This window comes from Ranitomeya imitator, chromosome 7 (genome assembly GCF_032444005.1).
Source record: "Ranitomeya imitator isolate aRanImi1 chromosome 7, aRanImi1.pri, whole genome shotgun sequence".
Classification (NCBI taxonomy): Eukaryota; Metazoa; Chordata; class Amphibia; order Anura; family Dendrobatidae; genus Ranitomeya; species Ranitomeya imitator.
The window spans coordinates 136,074,783-136,100,653 of NC_091288.1; the positions used below are offsets into that span (position 1 = coordinate 136,074,783).

The 25,871-nt window shown below is 45.8% G+C and overlaps 1 protein-coding gene across 2 annotated transcripts in view; it reads right to left on the reverse strand.

Moving 5' to 3' along the window:
* The window catches only part of WIPI2 (WD repeat domain, phosphoinositide interacting 2), a 151,893-nt gene that overhangs the window by 87,615 nt on the left and 38,407 nt on the right, over positions 1 to 25,871 (reverse strand). For both annotated transcript variants that reach the window (XM_069733837.1, XM_069733836.1), the window contains exons 2-4: positions 23,780 to 23,862; positions 19,496 to 19,665; positions 2,387 to 2,483 (exon numbers count right to left, since the gene is read on the reverse strand). In XM_069733837.1, the coding sequence (XP_069589938.1) occupies positions 2,387 to 2,483; positions 19,496 to 19,665; positions 23,780 to 23,862 (350 nt within the window). The remainder of the gene's footprint in view (positions 1 to 2,386; positions 2,484 to 19,495; positions 19,666 to 23,779; positions 23,863 to 25,871) is intronic.

Genomic DNA, 25,871 nt, shown 5'->3' on the forward strand with positions numbered 1-25,871 from the left:
CAGCGTCCTCCGGCCAAGACGGACCACCAAGGCAGGAGTGGACAGACCCCAGAGGCCACGTAGACACGGCGGCATATACTCACAAGGTAATGTGACACCTAGAAGCTAACCCCTTGGGGTTGCTTCCTCCTGCTCTCACCGACACTAACAGTCCCCCTGCCGTGTGGTGCTACCGGCCTCCTGACTAGGCCGAGGCAGGGGACCCCCGCTACCTGATCCGGCCTGTCAGGAGTGGGAAGACTTCTTTCTTCAACCTTCTTCAAAAGGTCTGCCTGAAGAGGTTCCACTGTCAGGGACAGGAAACCAACTGGCGGGGGAGTGAGGTGCCGCCCTTTTTATGTCTGAGGTTTCCTGTCCCTGAAGGGCGGATCCCCTCTCTCGTTGTGCTGTCATGGCGACTGAATAAAACATGATTTTCATGCAGGACAATGCTCCATCACATGCCTCCAATACTCCACAGCGTGGCTGGCCAGTAAAGGTCTCAAAGAAGAAAAAATAACTAGATGGGCATTTCCTGAAGGAAATACATGGTGCTTGCACAGCGCTGCTAGCTTTACAGCAGCACTTACTTATCACACACGGGACCGGGGGTGCACTTACTTTTCACACACGGGACCGGGGGTGCACTTTTCACACACGGGACAGGGGGTGCACTTGCTTTTCACACACAGGATCGGGGGGGGCACTTTTCACACACAGGACCGGGGGGGGGGGGGTCACTTACTTTTCACACACAGGACCGGGGGGGCACTTACAGTGTCGGGTGTCGGTCACCTTATTCTGATGTTTGACTTTGATAAATGATCATGTCCTAAAATGGACACCGTACATTTGCATAGCTGCCATCTTTGGAAGGTCAAGTTGGGGGTCATGGAAAGGTCGCCATTAGTGTTGAGCATTCAGATACCGCAAGTATCGGGAATCGGTATCGGGATTAAGATTAATGTGTAAAATAAAGAATAAAAATAAGCCGCAACGTCATCGAAGGTCCTTAACGCGCTCATTCTTAGAAAGGGAAGCATGGCGGTTGCAGCGGTGACAACCAGGGCGCGTCCGAGGGTAAGTATATCAATATTTTTTATTTTTATTCTTTATTTTACACATGAATATGGATCCCAGGGCCTGAAGGAGAGTTTCCTCTCATTCAGACCCTGGGAACCATAGAGGATACCTTCCGATATTTGTGTCCCATGGACTTGTATTGGTACCGGATATCGGTATCGGCGATATCCGATATTTTTCGGATATCGGCCGATACCATCCGATACCGATACTTTCAAATATCGGACGGTATCGCTCAACACTAGTCGCCATTAATTCCTATGGGAAGATTTTTTTCGAAATGACGCCTCACTGGAGTCTGTGCGTGCAGCGGTTCGGGCTGCATTAATTGCGGAAAAAAGCCTAATAATAATAATAAGAAGAAGAAGTTAACTACGATCGGATTACAAGATAGTGCTTTGTGCCAAAGCACTATAAATATAAGAAATTGGATTACAATATGTTGCTTGAACCTAGCGGGTTCAAGCACCATAATGACATGGCCCCCTTGTTCACTTGATCTGAACCCCATAGAGAACCTGTGGTCCTTCATAAAATGTGAGATCTACAGGGAGGGAAAACAGTACAACTCTCGGAACAGTGTCTGGGAGGCTGTGGTGGCTGCTGCATGCACTGTTGATCGTATACAGATCAAGCAACTGACAGAATCTACGGATAGAAGGCTGTTGAGTGTCATCATAAAGAAAGGTGGCTATATTGGTCACTAATTTTTTGGCGTTTTGTTTTTGTATGTCAGAAATGTTTATTGCTAAATTTTGTGCAGTTATATTGGTTTACCTGGTGAAAATAAACAAGTGAGATGGGAATATATTTGATTTTTATTAATTTGTCTAATAATTCTGCCAAAAATATTAAGCTTTGATATTTATGAGTCTTTTGGGTTGATTGAGAACATAGTTGTTGATCAATAATAAAAATAATCCTCTAATATACAACTTGCCTAATAATTCTGCACACAGTGTATTTATGGCGGAAAAATAAATACTGTACAATCCAGCTTTTTGGGTTTTGTTTCTTTTTGTTTGACTTGATAATCCTCATCTTTGCTTACTAAATACTTGCTTCCAGAGTGGGGAACAGAAGGATTACATTGTCACTTTGAGCAATTATTAGTATGAAACTATCGATTAAAGACAAAGAAGTTACAATATATTGTTTATCAAGGCGAATATCTTCTATAAGCTTCAGTTCCAATATAAAAATCACAAAAATGTATCCTACACAGCTCGAATAATGAAAAAAAAAAAAAAACTATTATAAAGGACAATGTAAATTGGATGTAGTTTGACATTGAGAACAAAGCTAACAAACACATTTTGGATACCTGCAGGATTTGGGGGTGTTTCTCGGATAGTGTGTAGAACTTTCATGTCTCTTATATTGTGTATGTACAGAGATTCTTCCAGACATACAATCAGCCTCTGGGGAAGTAAGAAGATAAAAAAGAAGGTATCAAAAAAGGTCAGAAGCCATAGGGGACTTTTTTTTTTTTTTTACTTTATTTAAATGCTTGTATATTGGGCTACAGAATTCTTGCAACAGTTTTGATAACTTTAAACAATTTATCTATTTATCATCTATAGCCTCTGTGTTGCACTGTCTATTGCGGACTGCAAAACGAATCTATCAATAAGCTCAATGTGACAGGACAGTGTGTTGCTTTTATTTATCTTTTTCTGAGCTCCTCTGTGCTTCGCCCGGCGCCAAAGATTTGAGTGACGGAAGTGTGGCGTTTGCAGCAGGGGTGTTAAGACCTGCCTCCCTGTCTAAAGAAAGGTATTTTGGCGAAATTATAAAACGCTTTATTTTGGCAATAACTGCACCAATAACTAAAAGAGCCACCTTGTTAGAATGCAGCATTACCTTTGCACAAGGTGGCTCTTTTAGTTTATAACAGCTGGAGAGGGTGACAGAGTCCCTTTAAGGAGCTGAAACTCCTAAACCCTTCATCCAATTTTAATGTGGATACCCTCAAATGAAAGCTGAAAGTCTGAACTTCAACTGCATCTGAATTGTTTTGTTTAAAATGCATTGTGGTAATGTCTATAACCAAAATTAGAAAAATGTTGTCTCTGTCCAAATATATATGGACCTAACTGTATTAGGCTAAAGATATTTAAAAAAAATGAGGAAAATTTAGGGTATGTGCAGACGCTCAGTAATCAGAAGCTTTGAATGCAGCACATGTCCGCTACGTCCAAAGCGCTTCCGGCTATTGAACACAGGTGAATTCGCATGTGTTCATTGAACAGTGCCGAACCACCATGTCCAATATATTGTACAGGTGAAATTTATCTTGCGGAGAGTGAGCGTCTCTGCAAGATAAATTCACATACTGCATCCTGGAGAGACGCACGGCATGTCCGTCTCCGCAGGGAAGCCGGAGGCGTCCGTGCACACATAGTGGAGATGGGATTTCTTGAAATCCCATCCTCCATGCTGTAACATCTGGCCGCTGCCGATGTATACAGCGTCCACCCCGCAGCGTTTACGTACTGTGGGAACATACTCAAAAAGATTTTTATTATCTTGGTGTCCAAGGTGAGACCTGGGCATCATCTTGTTCTCTCAGATGAGGTTCCAGTAGAAATCCTTTAATAAGTCCTGTTATTGTCTGTAAATAGAGACATTAGTGACGGAACTCAATTACCCCTTGTCAACATTAGCCGTAGAGACCACCACACCATAGGGTGTCAATTGTTATGGCAGTCAGGGGCCTACTGAAGACCCCAGTCTCTACCATCTTTTCACGCTTATTTGGCAACTTTACAATAAACTACTGTACATAAGCAATCCAGTGACAAGAAGTTCAAGTCTTCTAAAAGGTACTTAAAGCAAACATTTTGAAAAAATACATATAATTTTCTAAGTATAAATGACCAATTTTGCCCTCCTTTTCCTGAAACTGAAATCGCATAATTAAAAAAAAAAAAAAGCTTAACAGACTTGGGTTTCCCCATGCTTAACCGTCGTACATGTATGATGTGACAATTGAGGGACTCACTCCGAGACCCTGCACGATCAAAAGCGGGTGTCAGCGCTGTATGAGAGCAGACACCCTGCAGCAACACCCATGATCGGTGGTATCACCGATCGCGGACATTTAATCCCTTTGATGTCGCTGTCAATAGTGACAATGACATTGATCGGCATAGCAGAAGGTGACAGCTCCCTCTCTGCTCAGATTGGCAAAACATTGTGACTCCGGGCCAAAAGATGGCTGCGGAGCCACCCAGGTACGGTGGATTGTAAGCTCTTGCTCAGAGCAGGAGCTGACAAGCCTCTTCCCCGTCTTTGATACACTGAGCTAATGCCCTGCAATTCAAAAAAAAAAAAAAGTTTTGAAAGATTATAAAAATATAGAAAAAAAAGTCACAAAATAGAGAACAAAACAAAAAAAAATGAAAAAATATTAATCCAATAAATATATATTTATATAAAAACAAATATAAGTACAAATATTTGGTAGCGCTGTGTCCGGAATGACCTGACCTATGAAATGGTCCCACTAATTAACCCTGTAGAGTAAACACTGTGTAAAAAAACAAAAGGGGACAAAAAAAGTTTTCCTTACTTACCTTAACGGGATTTTTTGGACCCCATGACAGCACCATGGGAGAGGGGATGCGTCCTTCAAGGACAAGAAACCTACAGACAAAAAAGGGTGGCACCTCTCTCATGCAATTGTTGGATTACACAGCACAAGAAGACCTCCCATGGTTATTGCAAAAAATATCAAACAATCCGAACACCCATCACAATTTCAAATGTGACTTTATATACTGGTGAAAGAAGGGCTCACTCACACGTGACGGAAGGGAATATAGAAGTGCCGTCATGGGTTCCAAAATATCTTGTTACCGGTTAAGTAACTAAGACCTTATTTGATCACCCATGACAGCACCAAGAGAGAATTACAGAGAGGTAAGAATTCGGGGAGGGACAAAAGGCTGAAACACCCTTCTTCTTCTAGAAGTGTGATCGGAGGAGGAACCCATATCAAAGTGGACGGAGAAGACAATGTTGCTGCTTTACATATCTGCTTGATCGAGACATCCGATCTCTCTGCCCAGGAGGCTACCATGGGCCGTGTGGATTGGGCTCTTACACCTTATGAACTACACTACCACATGCTGTATAAAGTAAGGAAATAGCCTCCCTGATCCTAGTTATAGTGCATTTTAAAGCTTTAAGCCCGTCGGGGTCCTCGAAGGATACGAATAGGGAATAATCCTTTCTCCAAGGATCACCAACTGTCAGGTATTCTAGTAGACACCTGTTAACGTCCAGCGTATGGAGATTCTCTGATTTTTTGGGCAGGCACAAAAAGAGGGAAAAACTATCTCTTGCAATCTATGAAACTTGGAAGCCACCTTTGGTAGGTAGGATGGATCTGGCTTAAAAACCACTCTGTCTTCCATAAACTGAGTGAATGGTGGAACTCTGGAACGTGCTTGAATATCACCAACATTTTGTTCAGATGTTAAAGTCACCAGAAGAGCCATCTTAAGGCAAAGAATCTTTACTGGTGCTAACTCGATGGTCTCAAAAAGAGACTTTGTCATGACTGTCAAAACTAGATTTCAGTCCTATGGCAGTACTCTTTCTTTAAGGATGGACCTAGATTTAGATGATGCCCTAATAAACCTAAATACCCAATTATTTCCTGACAGGTCACAGCTAAACAGGGCCCCTAGACCTGACACCTGGACCTTGAAGGTGCTAATGGATAGGCCTAACTCAAGGCCCTTTTGCAGGAACTTTAGAACTTGACCTACTGGATCCTCATCCTCAAGCTTCGACCCCGAAGCAGACAGGAACTTCCTCCAAGTTCCACTACCGTATTTTTCCGACTATAAGACACTCTTTCCCCCAAAAAAAAGGGGGGAAAATGGGGGGTGCGTCTTATAGTTGGAATACAGGCTTACCGGCAGTGGTGTTGCGGCGGCAGAGGTGCAGGGATGAGGAGGCGCAGTGAGCGGTATGGCGTGAGCGGGGTCCCTTCCACAGGTGCGGTGACGCAGCAGCCCGGTAAGCAGCAGAGCCGGGTGAATCATGGCGTTACCGGTGGTGGCGGCCATCTTCCTGAGGCCGCGCGTGCGCAGATGGAGTGATCTGCTTCCCGGGGCTTCAGGAAAATGGCCGCGGTAGATGGAGATCGCGGCGGGCATTTTCCTGCGTCACCTCACCCGTTGAAGGGACCCTGCTCACGCCATACCGCTCATTATCCCCGCACCTCTGCCATCGCCACACCACTGCTGCAACCCCCCCATGGACACCAGGCCGTGGCGTCGCCCACCTAAGCAGGAAGAGACCCTGCTCAGATGCACGCCGTACCGCATCACCCACCTCTGCTGACACCATGCCTCCTGTGACCCTGCTCTGCCACCACCAGCCCTCAGGTAAGATACTGTAAATTCGGACAATAAGACGGACCCCCATCTTATAAAAAAATCTTTTTTTCTGCAATTTTCACCCCAAACTTGGGGTGCGTCTTATGGTCCGGTGCGTCTTATAGTCCAAAAAATATGGTATATATTCTGGTAGTGGAAACTTTTACTTTGAAGTAGAGTGGCTACTAGATTGGGAGAAAAACCCTTTTCTATCAACAGCGCCCTCTCAAATTCCATGGCGTCAGATGTACCCCCACATGTACTCAGTCTGGCTAATAGCTGTAAATCATTCAGCTGCGGCGATGAAAACTTAATCTCCGAAAACTAACAAATACTTGGGAGATCACCTGAGCGTGCTTGGGAAAACCCGATCAACGAGTACACTAGGTCATCACTAGTGTCTAACTGTATCGTCCGGGACTACTGCAACTCTGAGGAACTGCTGATGGTTTACATGTATAGGCACATGGTGGTAAGCATCTTTCAGATCTAAAACTGGCATGAAGTAATTTTTAAAAAGTAACTTTAGTGCTGATCTTATAGACTCCTTCTTAAAAGGGCGTAATCTCAGGAATTTGATTAGAACTTTTAAATTTATTATTGTCCTAAATAAACCATCTGGTTTCTTAATCAGAAAAAGAGGGGAATAAAATCCCTTGCCTCTTTCTGATAAGGGAACCTCCAAGAGGAGTGACTTCTGCAACAATTCTAACACCTCTAGAGCCTGTTCCGCTGTGGAGGATCGAGAGGAAGTTACCATAAACCTGTCCCGTGGAACTGGAAGGAACACCATCAATAGCCAAGATTTTATTAGGCTATGAATTCAGTCACTCCCCAATATCTCTTTCAAAAGAGGGAAGGCCGAAAGCCACCCCACCTGTGCCAAAAGTCATTAGAACGTTTTTTTGGGTTCTTGGGAGGAGGTTCAGAAGATGAACCCTCTATCTTCATTCCTCCTGTCATACCACTTGATCCGGTCTCTGGAGGGCTTCCCTTGGGCAAACCTTTTTTCACCGAAGGAACACTTGTAGGATGGGACAGACAGGCTAGGGAATCGTTTCTTTTCATAGTCCGCCTTTTCAAGAAGTTCGTCCAAAGCCGGGCCAAACAAGTATTCCCCCTCACACGGGATAGCACACTGCTTTCATCTGGCCTGGATGTCCCCTGGCTAGCACTCCAACCATAATGCCCTCCAGGCCGTGTTTGGGAGGGCTGCTGAGGTGTCTGACAGCTGCGGCTCCTTTCCATCAGTGGGATAGTGGATAGTATGCAGTCTCTAGAATTGTTATCCTTTAACTGAGACTCTAGCTGGACCAGCCAGACCATTAAGGACCTGGTCGTACATGTAGCTGCTACTGCTGGCTTTAGTGCCCCTGCCGACATTTCCCAAGTCCCTTTAAGGAAGGTATCTGTTTTCTTGTCAAGTGGGTCTTTTAAACTTCCCATATCCTCAAAGGGCAAAGCGGACCTCCCAGAAGCTTTTGCCATCGCTGCATCCAGCTTTGGAGCTTTATCCTAAGATGATGAAGAAGGTTCATTACAAGGATATCGCCTCTTAAAATCTGGGGGAAGGTAGCCATTTCGCTTTTTTTTCCACTCCCTTTGTATCAAGGCATGGATCCTTTCAATTAAGGGAAATGATCTGCGTCTCTTTTGGTCAAAGCCCCTGAGCACGATGTCCTGAACCGACCTCTCCGGCTTGAACTCCACTAAACCCCATTGTATTCCTAACTGCCTTAACAAGCTTGTCCATCTTGTTTATGGGAAAGCAGGAACGACTTGACCAGTCATCTAAAGAGGAGGAAGCTGATGCTGCGGACACAGAAGTCGACATTTCTGCCTGAGCCACTACCCACATCTGGCTCAGGGAACCTAGCTTTTCTGTTCTTTCCCCTATGGGCCTCTTCCTGGGAGAGGGATTTCATGGACTCCTTAACCTCCACCCTGATGATAGATCTTAAATTAGAAGGGTCTCGTCCGCTACAGTCTGCTCAATACATAAGCGACAAAGTCTCGTTGGCTAAGAATAAGGCAAAAGGGCCTTGAAAAGCGCACACTCCTTATGATTGGACTTTGCTGTACACTTCTTTCCCTAGTAAAAAAAATTGGGAGAAAGAAGGGGAAGACTACATTACCGAGTGAACTTTCATGAAAATCACTTATCAGTGTGGAGCAATCGAATGGTACACGATTATGAATTGGACACATCTCAGCCAAAAGACCCTCTCGGGAAGCTAGCGACTCGTCCATTCTGCTGGAGCAAATCTGACTAGATTTTCCTACAGAATCTCGTCTCTCACTGACACGACTGCCTCCAGCACTTCTACAGGACGATGCTGGTTTACTTGCTGCTGGGGCTTCCCAATGAGCTGCTGCTGTACAAGCTGCTGCTCTCAGGTGACTACATTTTCCGAGAGAGGATCATGGGACAGGAAGAGCAGACCACTCCTTAAACGCTAGGCCGCTGCCACAATCCGGTAGGTCACTCATGAGTGGTCTGTCTTCGGCATCATCTTCCTTGATGCCTTCTCCGGGAAAGAGCCAGCTGCGTCATCGGAGTGCACCCCCATCTTGTCATCAGGGAACACCCTGTTACCCGGAACCTGAGCCGCATCTTCGGGGAGTGCCTCGGCCACGTCATCAGGGGCCACGTCATCAGGGACCACCCCAACCACATCATCAGGGCACTCCCCACCACCCCATCGCACTCCAACAGAGACTTTTTTCGAACAATACTCACCCAGCATCATCATCTGCGTCCGCAGACCAGGCGAGAGCCAGCTATCATGCCCTGACACCACTCACCTGCATGCGCACATTATTGTGAGGTTCCCTTGGAGCCACTGTGGCGCTTCCACGGACCTCGCACCGGCCAAGGCAGGGAACTCTGCCTGAACCAACCGGTCAGGCTTGGGAATGACTCCTCCTTCAGCCGGTATGTCTGTAAGAGGCTCACCCGTCAAGGACAGGAAAGCAACTGATGCGTGGGAGAGGTGTCGCCCTTTTATGTCCATAGGATTCTTGTCTTTGAAGGGTCAATACAAAAATAAAAAAAAACTATAGCTCTCAGAATAAAATGACGCATAAACAATTCTTTTTCTTCTATTAAAAAGTTTTTATTGTGCAAAAGCACCAAAACATAAAAAAAAATAATTGGACTGACCCAAAGAATCAAGTTGTCTTGTCACTTACCACAGTGAATTGCATAAAAAAACAAATTCCTAAATTGCTGTTTTTTGTTCATTCTGTACTCCAAATATCAGAATAGAAAGCAATAAAAAAAAGTTTTCTGGCCAAAAATGGTACCAATAAAAACGTCACTTGTCCCACAAAAAACAAGCCGTCACATGACCGTCGGCAGAAATATATAAAGATTATAGCTCTCAAAATATGGCGATGCAAAAACTTTGGTTTGCGATACAAAACGTCTTTTAGTGTGTGACAGCAGCAAAAATTAAAAAAAAATATATATAAATCTGGTATAACTAATTGCGCTGACCCGAAGACTACAGTCGTCTAATCACTCATACCCCACGGTATGACATAAAAAATAAATAAAACCAATTGTTCACTCGCTGTTGATGTTTTCATTCTACCTCCCAAAGGTCGCAGTAAGGCTTGGCTCACATTTATCCTGCTCTCTACGTTGAGCGCTCACACCAGGGTTTCCATGTGATTCAGACAGAACCCCTGGTGGAAGATTCCTTATTGGGCAGATGGAGGCACTGTGGACGTCATCTGACCTATGATCCGGTGGTGTGCGTCTTTTTAGGTGTGCATAAAAGCGCGTTCCGCCATAGTTTTGTGCACCTCTGAAAAGAAGGACAATGCTGGGCAGAGATCAGACGGAGTCCAGAGTCTCTCTTATGCCTCATTATAGTGAATAGATCCCTTGTGGGTTTCATCTGAATCAAGTCACTCGGCAATTTAGATGGAAACAGCAAAGTACGTACTCATTGCAGAGGGCAGGATAAATGTGATCCAAAATGTTATGTAAAACATTCCTAATAAAAGCTTCAACTCAATCCACAAAAAAAGTCCCCACTCAGGTCCGTCATCTGTCAATGGAAATTTAAGGGGCTTCCACGTTACTGGCAGCACAAAGGCCCTGGAAAAGAAAAATGGCTCTTCACTTCCTGTGAGGTTTTGAGGTTGTGGGTTATAATAATCACCTAGGCAGGTTACAGGAAACATACCCGTATTTTTCGGACTATAAGACGCACCGGACTATAAGACGCACCCAGGTTTTAGAGGTAGAAAATAGGGATTTTTGTGTTACTCACCGTAAAATCCTTTTCTACGAGACGCTCATTGGGGACACAGGACTGTGTGTATGCTACTGCCGCCAGGAGGCCGACACTAAGTAAACATAAAAAAAGTTTAGCTCCTCCTCCGACGTATACACCCTGACACTGGCCGAAGGCGAACCCAGTTTGGTGTAAAAAGCAGGAGAAGAAGAAAAAAAACAAATAAATCAGCATTAATACAGAAACAACATGTATAGAAACAAACCCACTGACAAATAGCGTCAAATAATAAAAATGAAACAAAAAAGGAGCCATCTTACTAAAAGGGAGGGAGCTGTGTCCCCCAATGAGCGTCTCGGAGAAAAAGATTTTATGGTGAGTAACACAAAAATCCCTATTTCTCCTTCGCCTCATTGGGGGACACAGGGCTGTGGGATGTCCTAAAGCAGACCCTGGGTGGGAAATTTACTCACCGGAATAACATCCAGGCATCTGACGCCTATAGGTGCGCTACCGCTGCCTGAAGAATCCTTCTACCCAGACATGCATCTGCAGAAGCCTGAATATGGATATTATAGTGTTTGGCAAAGGTATGCAAACTAGACCAGGTTGTAAACCTGTTCTGCCAAAGCCTGGTGCCGAAGCGCCCAGGAAGCCCCCACTCCCCGAGTGGAGTGTGCACTGATCCCGTCCGGAACGACCATGCCCTTGACGAGGTAGGCTTCCTGAATAGCAGATCGATCGTATCCAACTGGCTATGGTCGATCTTGATGCAGCGAATTGCTTCCTGCGACCCTCAGGGAGGACGAACAGTGCATCCGTCTGCCGAAAAGGTGCCGTCCGTGAAATGTACCTTCTGAGCGCTCTCACTAGGTCTAGCGTATGGAGAGCTTTTTCCACATGGTACATTAGCGCAGGGCAAAAGGAAGGTAAGACAATGTCCTCGTTAATGTGAAACGAGGAAACCACCTTTGGCAAAAAAGAGGGTGCTGGCCGAAGCACCACCGTATCCTGATGGAACCGTAAATACGGAGCCCGACAGGATAGAGCCGCCAGTTCCGAGATCCGCCTAATGGAAGTTATGGCCACCAAGAACACTTCTTTCCAGGAAAGGTAAGCTAAAGAGACGTCCTGAAGAGGTTCGAACGGAATTTCCTGCAAGCCACTTAAGACCAGGTTAAGGTCCCAAGCATCTAGGGGGGCCTTGTAAGGTGGTACCATGTGAGTGACTCCCTGTAAGAAAGTCTTCACCTGTAGACTGCAAGTAGAGGAGCTGCGGAGACACCATCACGTGTTTCTCAACGCAGGCAGTGAATAGCCAGGCCTTTCACCGGGAAGGAACAACCAAGGGAAGGGCAGCATCCAATAAAGGAAAACATCCAATAAAGGAAAACCACCTATGCCAAGCATGGTATCCATCCACAGACAGCTGTTTCGGGGTTTTTGCCCCTCATCAGTGTGGAGTAGGAAACTGGCTATCAGGAGCAGTGCCTAGTAGAAAGTCTATAAAGGCACGGATGATTGACCTCGTGGAGACCAAAACATCCAACACCGCGGAGACACCATCACGTGTTTCTCAACGCAGTGATCCAGAACACTGCCCCCAAATATGCAAATGCAAGTAGAGGAGCTGCGGAGACACCATCACATGTTTCTCAACGCAGGCAGTGAATAGCCAGGCCTTTCACCGGGAAGGAACAACCAAGGGAAGGGCAGCATCCAATAAAGGAAAACATCCAATAAAGGAAAACCACCTATGCCAAGCATGGTATCCATCCACAGACAGCTGTTTCGGGGTTTTTGCCCCTCATCAGTGTGGAGTAGGAAACTGGCTATCAGGAGCAGTGCCTAGTAGAAAGTCTATAAAGGCACGGATGATTGACCTCGTGGAGACCAAAACATCCAACACCGCGGAGACACCATCACGTGTTTCTCAACGCAGTGATCCAGAACACTGCCCCCAAATATGCAAATGCAAGTAGAGGAGCTGCGGAGACACCATCACGTGTTTCTCAACGCAGGCAGTGAATAGCCAGGCCTTTCACCGGGAAGGAACAACCAAGGGAAGGGCAGCATCCAATAAAGGAAAACCACCTATGCCAAGCATGGTATCCATCCACAGACAGCTGTTTCGATTGCGGCCGCCAATGCCGCACAGTTTGCAGCATCTAAAGACGCATTGATTAGGTAGCTCCCAGCCAGAGCTATCTGATTTGACATTTCTGTCAACTCTGCTGGTAGATCCCTCTCCTGTAGAACCTTAGTCAAAGATTCTGACCAATATATCATGGCCTTAGCTACCCAAGTCGCTGCAAAAGAGGGCGAGAGGGCTGAACGAGCCAAACTTTCTATGAGCCGATCAGTTGGATCCCTAATAGAGGAGCCGTTGGGAAGGAATAACAGCGTGTTAGAGGCCAAACAAGAAACCGGTGGATCTATAGAAGGGGATTCTGCCCACTTCTTACGCAACTCAGGGGTGAAAGGGTATCTGGCATTTAGGGCCTTTTGCCCCGAGAAACGCCTGTCAGGACGCTCCCTGTGACGTTGGACCAAGTCCTCAAACTCAGGATGAGTGGAGGACACCCTATGAGGCTGCTTGATCCTCTTAAACGATAGCTTATGACCAGAGGCCAAGGCGGATTCGTCCTCTACTCCCAGGGTTTGGTTGACGGCCTCAATTAGACTGTCTACTGACTCCTGTTAATCAGGTGCCTCTAAATTGAGGGACCCCTCGGAATCGTAGTCGGAACCGTGTTCACTACCCTCCACTGGAGAGGGTGAACGACAGGCGGAACTCCAGGATGCAGATGCACCCGATGGACCGGGAGATGCTGTGTGGATTCGTTTCCCCCGCGTCTGCCTAGTGCGAGCGCGGCCCCTGCAGGCCGACAGCTCCTGTGAGTCGGAGGACCTCTCTAAAGCAGATGAACCGCTGTCCCTGGCCCCCACCGGGGTCTGAAGGGACTCGATCGCTTTTGTTAGGGATGCCATAGATTGCGACAAGGACGTGACCCATTCCGGGGGAGAAACTACAGTTTCTGGCTGAGTCACGGGAATCACAGGCCTCACAGAGATGATTACTCTAGGCATGCGTAAAAGTGGACCGACAGGCTACACATGCGGTATATAAAACGGTATGGGATTTGGTCCTTCTAGACATGGTGCCCCGCAAATGCTAAAATCAGAGCTTCTAGGTAGGCTGCAGAAAAAAAGATATTGCAGCTGTCAGGCTGGGGAGAGTAGCACTTACCCCAGTCCTGTGTCCCCATCCGTCCTGTGGAACCTGTCACAGGGCGATGTGTCAGCGCTGACCTTCTTAAAAAGAGTGCTCCATTGGTGGGCGGTACCGCCGGAAATGGCGGAGTTGCGGCCTATAGGAGGCAGAAGCCAGGGTCTAAATTTCATCCTCAGCGTTCGGCGAGGATGAGGGGACGGAACCACTGGAAGATGACGCGGCCGGAAAAGGCGGGGCTTCCGCCCGCGGCCTAACCTGTCAGAAGCTGGAGACTAGATTATCCAGCCCCTGTCCGTACCGGAAGTTGACGCCGGAATCTCCGGCGCGGCACCGCCAGCAGCCGAAAACCCGGGGTGCTGCCAGCAGTAGAAAGACCGCTGCGCCGCCAGCAACAGAAAGGCCGCAGCGCCAGCTGCTCTCCAGACGCCCTTCTATGATGCGACCTGCCACAGGAGCCCCCGGCCCCCCACGCGAGGGATCTTAAGGTTAGATGGGGGCTGTATAAAGGACGGTGCAGGCACCCTAACTCCATGTTCCCTTCAGGGGATGAGGAGAGGGACAGTCCGCCTCCTTCCATCACTGCTGTCTGAGCATTGGTGATGCAGTGGGGGCCGCACGGACAGTCCACATGCACCTGTACAGCCTAGGGTTTCGTTACCTTAGGGTGGTCAGGGCTAAGTCCGGCAAGTGGTCCCACTTTGTATTGAAAACAAGAATATAACATGTAAAAATTTAACCGGTTGCGGGAAAGAATATGTGGAAACAACACTCACACGAGCTCGCCCGTTGATGGTTTGGGGAGATCGGACCCCTTCGAAAGGGTCCGTCGCACCTGTCTCGCTTCCAAGGTGAAGAGGAAAAATATGGGAGGTCTGGAAACCAGACCTGTGCCTCCTTCAGACACTAAGCATGAACTGGGTTCGCCTTCAGCCAGTGTCAGGGTGTATACGTCGGAGGAGGAGCTAAACTTTTTTTATGTTTACTTAGTGTCAGGCTCCTGGCGGCAGTAGCATACACACAGTCCTGTGACCCTAATGAGGCGAAGGAGAAAAAATATTTGAGGCAAAAAAATGTGGTAAAATATTTAATAACATAAATAACATACTATTATATGTGTTGTTATCTATATATATAATTGCCTAAGGGTTTTTCCGTCTGTCTGTCTGTCCTGGAAATCCCGCGCGTCTGATTGGTCGAGGCCACCAGGCCTCGACCAATCAGAGACCGGCACAGCATCGACATAGAAATCCCGCGTCTCTGATTGGTCGAGGCCGCCAGGCCTCGACCAATCAGCAACGGGCACAGCGACGATGATGTCATAAAGGACGTAGACATCCCGCGTCTGATTGGTTGAGGCCGCCAGGCCTCGACCAATCAGCAACGGGCACAGCGACGATGATGTCATAATGGTTGCCATGGCGACGATGATGTCATAAAGGTTGCCTCGACCAATCAGCGACGGGCACAGTCTGCCGCGAATTCTGGAATCATCATTGTCCATATACTACGGGGACATGCATATTCTAGAATACCCGATGCGTTAGAATCGGGCCACAATCTAGTTATATATAATGTTATTATGTTTGAAGCTGCGGGTAGAAGATGGTGCTGCGGGACCAGTGTGGTGACTGTAAAGTACTGTATGAAGACGCAGGAGGGTGAGTATAAGAATGGGGGCACAGGGCTTATATTTAAAGCACCACTCCAGCACTGAAAAATAACACTGGAGTGCTGCTTTAAGAACCCATGGGAGAACTATAACTCCCAGCATATCCTGCAGATGCTATGGCATGCTGGGAGTTATAGTTTACCACAAGAGTGGCTTTATTGTGTGTTGAAAAGGCTAACCTTTTAATTGTGGCAGCCAGCCACGCTGTGGTGAGGTAAAAAGCTGGAGCATCCCATGACTGCACACAGAGCTCTCCCTCTTGTTGCCTCTCCACAGCACAGGTCATAAGAGGAAGCTTGCAGATTCTAGTGCGGTGTCTGAAGGATCTGTGATGACATCAAGAAAAGGGAGGGCTCTGTGCTGTCATGTGATGCTCCAGCCTGCCCACTTCATGACATCACACAGGTCCTTATGCCTCAGCATCCAGCACAGCACAGGCAGGTATGCGGCGATCTTGTCTCCCCTGGCCCCCTGCTGCTGCCCCCTCCTCCACTGGACACAGATCTCCCCAGCTGCAGGAATCCAGCAGCTGTGGAATGTGTGTGTGGGAACGCATGTGTGTCCCTGTTTAAGTGAAGGAGTATTCATTTGCTGCTCCCTGCTCTGCTGACAGGTGGGCGGGGAAGCAACTAATGAATATTCACTGCACTTTCATCATCGGGACCATGTGGTTTCCCCAGCACTGCAGCCAGGCAGAGGGGACATTTTCCTGCCTCCTGTGAGTGGGATCCCAGTGCGATCCCACTAGCCGCTGCCCCCTCCCCACATGTTACATCCGGACCATAAGACGTACTCACACTTTCCTCCCAAATTTGGAGAACAAAAAGTGAGTCTTATGGTCCGAAAAATACGGTATATATCTTGGTACCGTGTTAGCCAGTGGATAGAAAAATATTTAGAATTGAGAGTCCTCAGTGGTTGATACCTTTTTAATGGCTACCTGAAAAGATGGTAACAAATTGCAAGCTTTCAAGATTACTCCGGTCTCTTCATCAGGCATAGACCGGATGCCTGATGAAGAGACCAAAGTAGTCTTGAAAGCTTGCAATTTGTTACCATCTTTTCAGTTAGCCATTAAAAAGGTATCAACCACTGAAGACTCTCAATTCTAAATATTTTCTAGGCAGGTTAACGATGCAACTATATTTATTCCATACATCCATGGTTGTAAAACAAATCCAGGTAGATGGCCAACATACAATATCCTCAGTCCACAAGATCCCTTCCCCGGAGTCGATAGTGCCACTGTCCAGGTATCAGGCGATACCCACTGGCCCACAGATTTCGTATCTCCCGCCAATATAGTCTGTAGTCACAGTCCACGCTCCTCCAAACAATAAATATCACAACCGACGTCTATGTATCCAGGAACAACAATCCTTAAGAAAATTTGTTAAATCCAGATGACAGATACCTCAAATGTACCAGGAGGATCCAGCACAGCCGACAACAGATCTCCAGAACTCCATAGACCATCCATCCCAGCTTGGATCCTCTCTTCGAAGTCACTCCAACAACTGCCTGATTCAACCCATGTGTCTTTTTCTCCCTCTCCCTTAAACATTTTCCTTTAGCTCACAGAATGCAGCATATTCCATCACCTGGGATTGCATATGAGACCCCCTGTTGTGACGGCTAGCCTGGGTCTACAATCACCATACACACAATGGGAATAGGACAGGTAGAACAAAGGATTGATAAGATGATTGCTTTACATTTACTTTTAGCAATCACATGGGGAAATGGGGAATAATGGCACCAAATTTGTCAAACAATTTCTGCTAAAATTGGAAATACCCCACATGTGGCTGTACTGTACTGCATGCAGTGCAAGAGTTAGGCTACATTCACATTAGCGTTGGGTCGGGCGCAGCCGCGGCGACGCATGCGTCATGCACCCCTATATTTAACATGGGGGCTCATGGACATGCGTTGTCTTGCGTTTTGTGACGCATGCGTCATTTTTGGCGCAAGCATCAGGGCACAGCAAGTTGCATTTTTTTTTGCATCCAAAAGCAAGCCAAAAATGGACACATGCGTCACAAAACCATGCGTTTTGGCATGCGTTGTGTCGCCGACGCAACACACAATAACGTAAATGTGAACGTAGCCTAAATCTGTTCAGTTGAAGCTCCTGGAGCTTTCCTACCTGGATTGTCTCAGATGTTCAGTGTTTGCCAGTCTGCTGTATATGCTCGCCCCTGGCACCTAGTGTTTGTTTTTACTGCATGGTTTGAAGTTGGTGTTTGGAGATTTGTTCCTCACAACATGTTCTCATACACTTTATGCAGTTAATAGCCCTCTGTGTCTGTACTGCTGCATACTTAGGCAGTTAACTGGTTCATGCAGCTTTACATGAACACCTAAGCCTTACACTATGGCTGGTCCGAATAACTAAAGCAATTGTTACCATCCACCTCTCGTGTCTCCCCTTTTCCTCATAGTTTGGAAGCTTGCGAGTAGGGCCCTCTCATTCTTCTTGGTATCTATTTTGAACTGTGATTTCTGTTATGCTGTAATGTCAATTGTCTGTACAAGCCCCCTCTATAATTTGTAAAGCGCTGTGGAATATGTTGGCGCTATATAAATAAAATTATTATTACTATTATTATAGGAGATTGTTGCTTGGAGCTTTGTGTGCACATCTTCATCTTCTATTTGTTTTTTCCTTCCCTGTACTCCCGTGTGTTCCACTTTGTTGTCTGGCGAGTGTATTTTGCAAGATTGTTATTTTCATTTATCCCTGCTTATCTTCCCTTGTTTGTCTGGTTAGTGTCATCCAATACACTTCGGCCAACCCAGCGTCTCCACCTTCAGGGGTAATCGGGTGGGGGGGGGGGGGTACAGAGATTGTTCTAGGGACCTGGTTAGTGCTCACAGTCCCAAGGAACTGTGTGACACATGGGTGTTTTCCAGAAAAGAGCAGAAGTGGATGTTGCTAGGTGAATATTGCAAATCTGCCAGTGTAGTGCCTGTACATTATGAAAGCTCGTGCTTCTGGAGACATGCACCCTGTAAATTAGGTGGGCTCTCATCATTACAGAAATGCCAAACATGTGAATGCTATATGTGGTTTAACCACACTCTGGAGCTCAGAATTTGCAGAATTAATTTTGGGGAGTGAGGAGCCATATCGCTTTTCCAGAGCCTTTTTGCTACCAGTAAACATGGAAGCACCCATATTTCCATTTAGAGTTGGCAGACCTAAGTGGGGACTTGATTTTTTCATGGATAGAGTGGAAACTTCTATTCGGAACATTTTACAGAACATTTAGGATCACATTTATCCGGCGCTCTACGCTGAGCACTTACATCATGGTAAATCTCCATATGACATAGGTTTGACGAAGCCCTAGAGGAATCCATTCACTATAATGAGGAAGCTGATTTACTCTGGACTCGATCTGGCCTCTGTTCAGCAGTGTCCTTCTCAGATATGCACAAAACTGTGGCCGACGACATTTTTACGCACGCTTAAAAAGACTGACACTGCGAATCTTAGGAGAGATTGCGTCCACAGTGCCTCCACCTGTCTCATTATAGGGAATCTTCCACCGGGGTACCACCTGAATCACGTATTTCAGAGATTTACATCAAACCCCGATGCAAGCCTTACTGCGATATTTGGGAGACAGACTGCACAAATTCAACAGCAGGAGAAGAATTGGTTTTATCAATTTTTTTACGTTGTTCCTCGTGCAGTATAAGTAATTAAGACTTTATTCTTCGGGACGGTGCGATTACAGCGATACCAGATTTATATCAAGTTTTTTATGTGCGGCTGCTGTATATACTGTGAAGGGGTTAATAAATACATTTTAAACAAATGGCTGCATCTACAAGGGTTTACAGCAAACTTTTTCCATAATTTTTAGCACTCTTTACTCACCTGTCTGTTTAATTTTACTGCCAAAATTGTGTTGGAATAACTGTAGTTGCAAATCTCCGTTCCTTTTTTAAAATGACATACTTTTAGTTTTCGTGGTGCTTTGAGGCTGACAATAGCCACAAGGCTACTGGAGAAGAGCCGTTCCACAATGCAAACATCTTCTGTGTCGGCTGCAGAAATAAGACGAAAATAAAATTTAGTTGACACTAAGTGTTGAGTGTATATTCACTTGCTTGTAAGCAACATGAAAATGCTTGTGTGCATCAATAATAACATTGTCAGTCATATGAATAACTCAGGTAGGGCTGGGTGATGAATCAAACTGATTAAACGGCAGTTGATATGCTCAACTATTCTTTTTCAGAATAGAGGAATCAAATTGCACCCCATCCACACAGCAATGATGTTTTACCATTGGTAGAGGAGGGCTAAGTTACAAGACTGAACAGATTGCTCTTCAGCAGGAACCTTCCTATGACCTGTACAGAGCTGTAGCACATACCCAAAGAGCTGGCAAGTATTGGTGGACGTTTAGCCCAATATGCGAGCTGCGCCGGGCCTGGAACCTGCTGTGCAGGCCACACTACTAGGGCATGAACTGAAGCCCCTAGCAGCCACAGCACAACTCACAAGGCAGTAGGAGTGAAAGGCAGGAAGAGCAACTAATCGGCAACTCCTAAGTATCCCTGCAACTTCTGTAAGCATGGAAAAATAGAGAGATATGGAGCATGGACCAAGTGATCCTGATGAATACTTAGGCCTACAGTGAAAAACCTCTTCTGCATCCAGCCTGTGTGTACTTCACTGTATTGTCTCTCTTGGGCAGAAGATGAGGTAAGAGATATCCCCTCGCATTTGCCCATTTCTGGTTTCAGTCTCTTCTGGCCCCATGCCCTCAATAAACTGTAAAAAAAGATAATCATTGACCCCTTTTCTGACTTTCATCACACCCCAGTCAACCAGTTTACTAGTTAATAAGAAAACAGCAGAGAAATCCGTTTGGATTTTCTTTTTTTTTTTTAAATACTCCCTTGGCGGTTCTGTGGAACAGCTCCCATGGCCCCCTGCCTGTCGCTGTATTCTGGCTTCAGCGTATTAGAGTTGTGTCACCTTCCAAAACTAACACGTAATAGGACATCAGCACACCAATAAGTCGCATCATTCAAGGAGGTAACGCAGAAATGTGATGTTCCAGGCTTCACAAACACTTCTGTCAAAGCTGAGACATTGCAGATCTATATCCCTGGATAAAGAGGATTATGCGACTGTTACTCTATGTTTTGCGTGTTGCATGGCATGAACTAATCAACTTGATGAATTATTTTTATTACTATTAGGGCAGCTTCAAATAATTTCTAAAGGCATTGTGTTATATTAACACATGATAACTGCAGCAATCCAATGGGACAACACTTTACTGAAGATCAGAATACAGGGAATGTCAGGAGGCATGAGAGAGGAAATTATAGTGTTTTGTTTTTTATTCATTATTTCAACCCATTCACAACTTTGAACTTATCAGTATTTGCATTTCCGTTTTTTCCTCCGCTTCTTGCCAGAGCCATAAATTTTCTATTTTTACATTAAAATGGCCGTGTGAGGGCTTGTTATTTACAGGACCAGTTGTACTTTTGAACGACTCCATTGATGTTACCATATAGCGTACTGGAAAAAGGGAAACAAATTCCAAGTGTAGTGAAATGGAAACAAAAAGTTTAATTCCACAAATTTTTTTTTACCACATTCACTAAATGCTAAAACTGACCCGCCATTATGATTCTCCAGGTCATTACGAGTTCGTAGATACCAAACATACACTGGTTCTTTTTTATATGTTTGTAAAAAAAAAATGGTGCCAGTTTCCAAGACCTGTAGCGTCTCAATTTTTCGGAATCGGGGGCTGGGTGAGGGCTTATTTTTTGAGTGCTGAGCTGACGTTTTTATTGAAACCATCTTTGAGTAGATAATACGTTTTGATCACCTGTGCATTTTATTGCAATGCAATGGCAACCATAAAGCGTAATTCTGGGGTTTTGATTTCATTTCTCGCTATGCCGTTTACTTATCAGATTAATTATTTTTATATCTTCATAGATCGGGCGTTTATGAAAGCAAAAATAACAAATATGTGTAGCGGTGGATGGGAGCTTTGCCCGGCTTTTCCCACTTGCCCTGTAGCGGTGGCAAGTGGGGTGATAGTTGGGGGGGTTTGATGTCACCTTCGCATTGTCCGGTGACATCAAGCCCCAAGATTAGTAATGGAGAGGCGTTAATAAGACACCACCATTACTAACCCCATCGTCACACTGTATGAAAACACAGACACCAAGAAAAAAGTCATTTAATTGAAAAAATAACTTCTTTAATAATCTCAATTAAACCATACTTACAACCTCGTCTAATTCCTCCGAAGGCGTCGTTCTCCTGTAATAAACCAAAAATAAAAAACAACAATATCCCTCACCTGTCAGTCGTTCTGTCCCACGCCGTGATCCATGTCTGGGGGAAAAACAATTTTCAACCTGGAAGGTGCCAAAATGCGACCATCCTGGCTAAGAACCACTGCTGACTGAACTGCTGCGAGCGCTGCCTCAGTGACTGAAGGTGATATCATTGAGGTTACCTACGGTAACTGATGCTCCGTTCCCAGCTGGTCTGAATTTCGGTGACCTCGGAGACATCCCTGCTAGCACCGTGAACTTTCAATTGTCGCTACAGGGCAAGTGGGAAGAGCCGGGCAAAGCAGCAGAATTGATGCATCCAATAGATGTCCCTTTTCTTGGCGGCTGCTATTTTTAGGCTGGGGGGGGGGAATCAATATCAATGGCACCTTTCCAGCCTGAGAATACCAGCCCCCAGCTGTCTGCTTTAGCAAGGCTGGTTGTCAAAAATGAGTTTTATTTTTCTAAATTATTTAAATAATTTAAAAATATGGCATGGGAACCCTCTATTCTTGATAACTAGCCTTGCTGAAGCTGACAGCTGAGCATTGCAGCCTCCAGCTGTGAGTTTTACCTAGCTGGTTAACAAAAATACAGGGGAACCCACGCCAGGTTTTTTCTTTAAATTATTTATTTACAGCGCAGGAGTGGCTGATGAATACTCCCATCTGCCGCTCCTGCTCTCCCAGTTATTAGCAGCAGAAGTTGGATGATGGGAGCGGTTGTCCCATCAGCTAACCCCAGTGACTGGAGGTAAACTTTATACCTCCGATCACAGCAGAGCGCTCACGCTGTCTTTTGAAAGCGTGGGAACCGTGGCTCTCTGACCGGCGGGGACGATTTCACCGACGAACAGAAGTGGTGTTTGCTGCGCTCTCATGAGAATGCAACAAACACAAGGTGTTCAGACACCCGAACCCGAACAGTAACACGGACTTCCTGGTGAAGTCCGTGTTCGGTGTCAATGCCCGAACAGAAGGTGTTCGGTACTGATGCCGAACTTTACTGTTCGGGTTCGCCCATCTCTAGTACCTATACGTCGTTGGTCATGAAGGGGTTAAGATTATTTGAGTAAGTTGAATGTATAAAAAGAATTAACCCGATCACTAAACGGCGTAATGAGAAAAAAGTCAAAACTACAGAATTAAGTTTTTTTGGTAGCCGCAACATTGCATTAAAATTCAATAATGGGCAATGAAAAGATCATATCGGCACTACAATGGTATCAATAAAAACGTCAGCTTCGCGCACAAAAAATAAGCCCTCACCCAACCTGAGATCACAAAAAAAGGTGCAATTTTTTTTTAACAAACTTCGGAATTTTTTTTCACCACAAATAAAAAAATACTACACATGTTTGGTGTCTATGAACTCGTAATGACCTGGAGAATCATAATGGCGGTCAGTTTTAGCATTTAGTGAACATAGTAAAAAAGCCAAACAAAAAACAATCGTGGAATTGCACTTTTTTTGCAATTTCACTGCACTTGGGAATTTTTTTCCCTTATTTTCCAGTGCAAAATATGTTAAAACCAATGGTGTTGTTCAAAAGTACAACTCGTCCAGCAAAAAACAAGCCCTCACATGACCATATTGACAGAAAAATAAAAAAAAGTTATGGCTCTGGGAAGAAGGGGAGCAAAAAATGAAAGCACAAAAACAAAAATACCTCCGGACATGAAGAGGTTACAAGAAAAGAAAACACACATCAACATTAGCTTAAAAATCATAAAACATATAAAAATATACTATTTTTTGGCAAAAACAAAATTACAACACATATGCAGAACAAGAGATTAGATTATCAGGTTGTTCACATTTGTATAAATGAAGTCAAACTTACTGCACTCATATATTTGTTCCAACTTATCCACAGAAGGCAAAGAAAAGAACTTATAACCAGATTTGATACCGACTGCTAAGGATCTGTAAGAAAAGAAGAAAACTATTTATTGAGAACAAAGTAAAATGTTCACATTCGTAGCACTCATCTAATGGAACCAGTTATGTGAGTAATGCATTCAGTGCCTGCCCAAAAGAGGACAGAGGTGAGGAAGTGATTACCCATAACACTACCATATTGATGACTGTTTTGTTTTCTCCGAAACGTGGCCATGCCACAGGCCATTAAAGTCCTTTTTTTTTTTTAAAAAAAATCTTTTTGTGCCGTTTTCCTTTTTTTTACTGTCTGGAAGGCTACTGGAATGCTGGTCAGGGAAGAGTGCACGCTTTAAGGCAGTGTTCCCCAACTCCAGTCCTCAAGAGCCACCAACAGGTCTGTTTTCAGGATTTCCTTAGTATTGAAGAGGTGATAATTGCATCACCTGGACTATACTAAGGAAATCCTGAAAACATGACCTGTTGGTGACCCTTGAGGACCGAAGTTGGGGAACACTGTGTTAAGGTATTTTTTCTGGAGCTGTTCCTCTTTTTCTACATATATATATATATAGGCAAAAATTAAAATTAAGAACCCACTGAACAGTTTTATCAAAATCAGCTTGTCTACATGTCTGACAGCCATTCCATTCCAGTGTCAGTTGAATTCCAACCAGAGTACACCTCATGCTACTTAATGTGCTTCTGATTAGGTGATCACCTGAATCAAATCTTATTTAACCCCTTCCCGACCCATGACGCCACGTAGGCGTCATGAAAGTCGGTGCCAATCTGACCCATGACGCCTATGCGGCGTCATGGAAAGATCGCGTCCCTGCAGATCGGGTGAAAGGGTTAACTCCCATTTCACCCGATCTGCAGGGACAGGGGGAGTGGTAGTTTAGCCCAGGGGGGGTGGCTTCACCCCCCCGTGGCTACGATCGCTCTGATTGGCTGTTGAAAGTGAAACTGCCAATCAGAGCGATTTGTAATATTTCACCTATTATAACGGGTGAAATACTACAATCCAGCCATGGCCGATGCTGCAATATCATCGGCCATGGCTGGAAATACTAATGTGCCCCCACCCCTCCCCACCGATCGCCCCCCCAGCCCTCCGATCTGGCCGATACACTGCTCCGGCTCCCCCCCGTGCTCTTGTCCGCTCCCCCCGTGCTCCAATCACCCCCCCCTGCACTCCGATCCACCCCCCCCCCGTGCTCCGTTCCACCCCCCCCCCCCCCCGGTGCTCCGTTCCCCCCCCCCCCCCCCGGTGCTCCGTTCCCCCCCCCCCACGGTGCTCCGTTCCCCCCCCCCCCCGGTGCTCCGTTCCACCCCTCCCGCGTTCCGATCCACCACCCCCGTGCTCCGATCCCCCCCCCCCCCCCCCGCGTGCTCCCCCCCACCCCATCATACTTACCGGTCCTGCCGGGGTCCGTCCGTCTTCTCCCTGGGCGCCGCCATCTTCCAAAATGGCGGGCGCATGCGCAGATTCGTTCAAAGTGCATTTTGATCACTGAGATATAATCTATCCCAGTGATCAAAATAAAAAAAATAATAAATGACCTCCCCCCCCCCCCTTTGTCACCCCCATAGGTAGGGACAATAAAAAAATAAAGAATTTTTTTTTCCACTAATGTTAGAATAGGGTTAGGGTTAGGGCTAGGGTTAGGGTTTCGGTATGTGCACATGTATTCTGGTCCTCTGCGGATTTTTCCGCTGCGGATTTCATAAATCCACAGTGCTAAACCGCTGCGGATTTATGGCGGATTTACCGTGTTTTTTCTGCGCATTTCACTGCGGTTTTACAACTGCGATTTTCTACTGGAGCAGTTGTAAAACCGCTGCGGAATCCACACAAAGAAGTGACATGCTGAGGAATGTAAACCGCTGCGTTTCCGTGCAGTTTTTCCGCAGCATGTGTACAGCGATTTTTGTTTCCCATAGGTTTACATTGAACTGTAAACTCATGGAAAACTGCTGCGGATCCGCAGCGTTTTCCGCAGCGTGTGCACATACCTTTAGAATTAGGCTATGTGCACATGGTGCGGATTTGG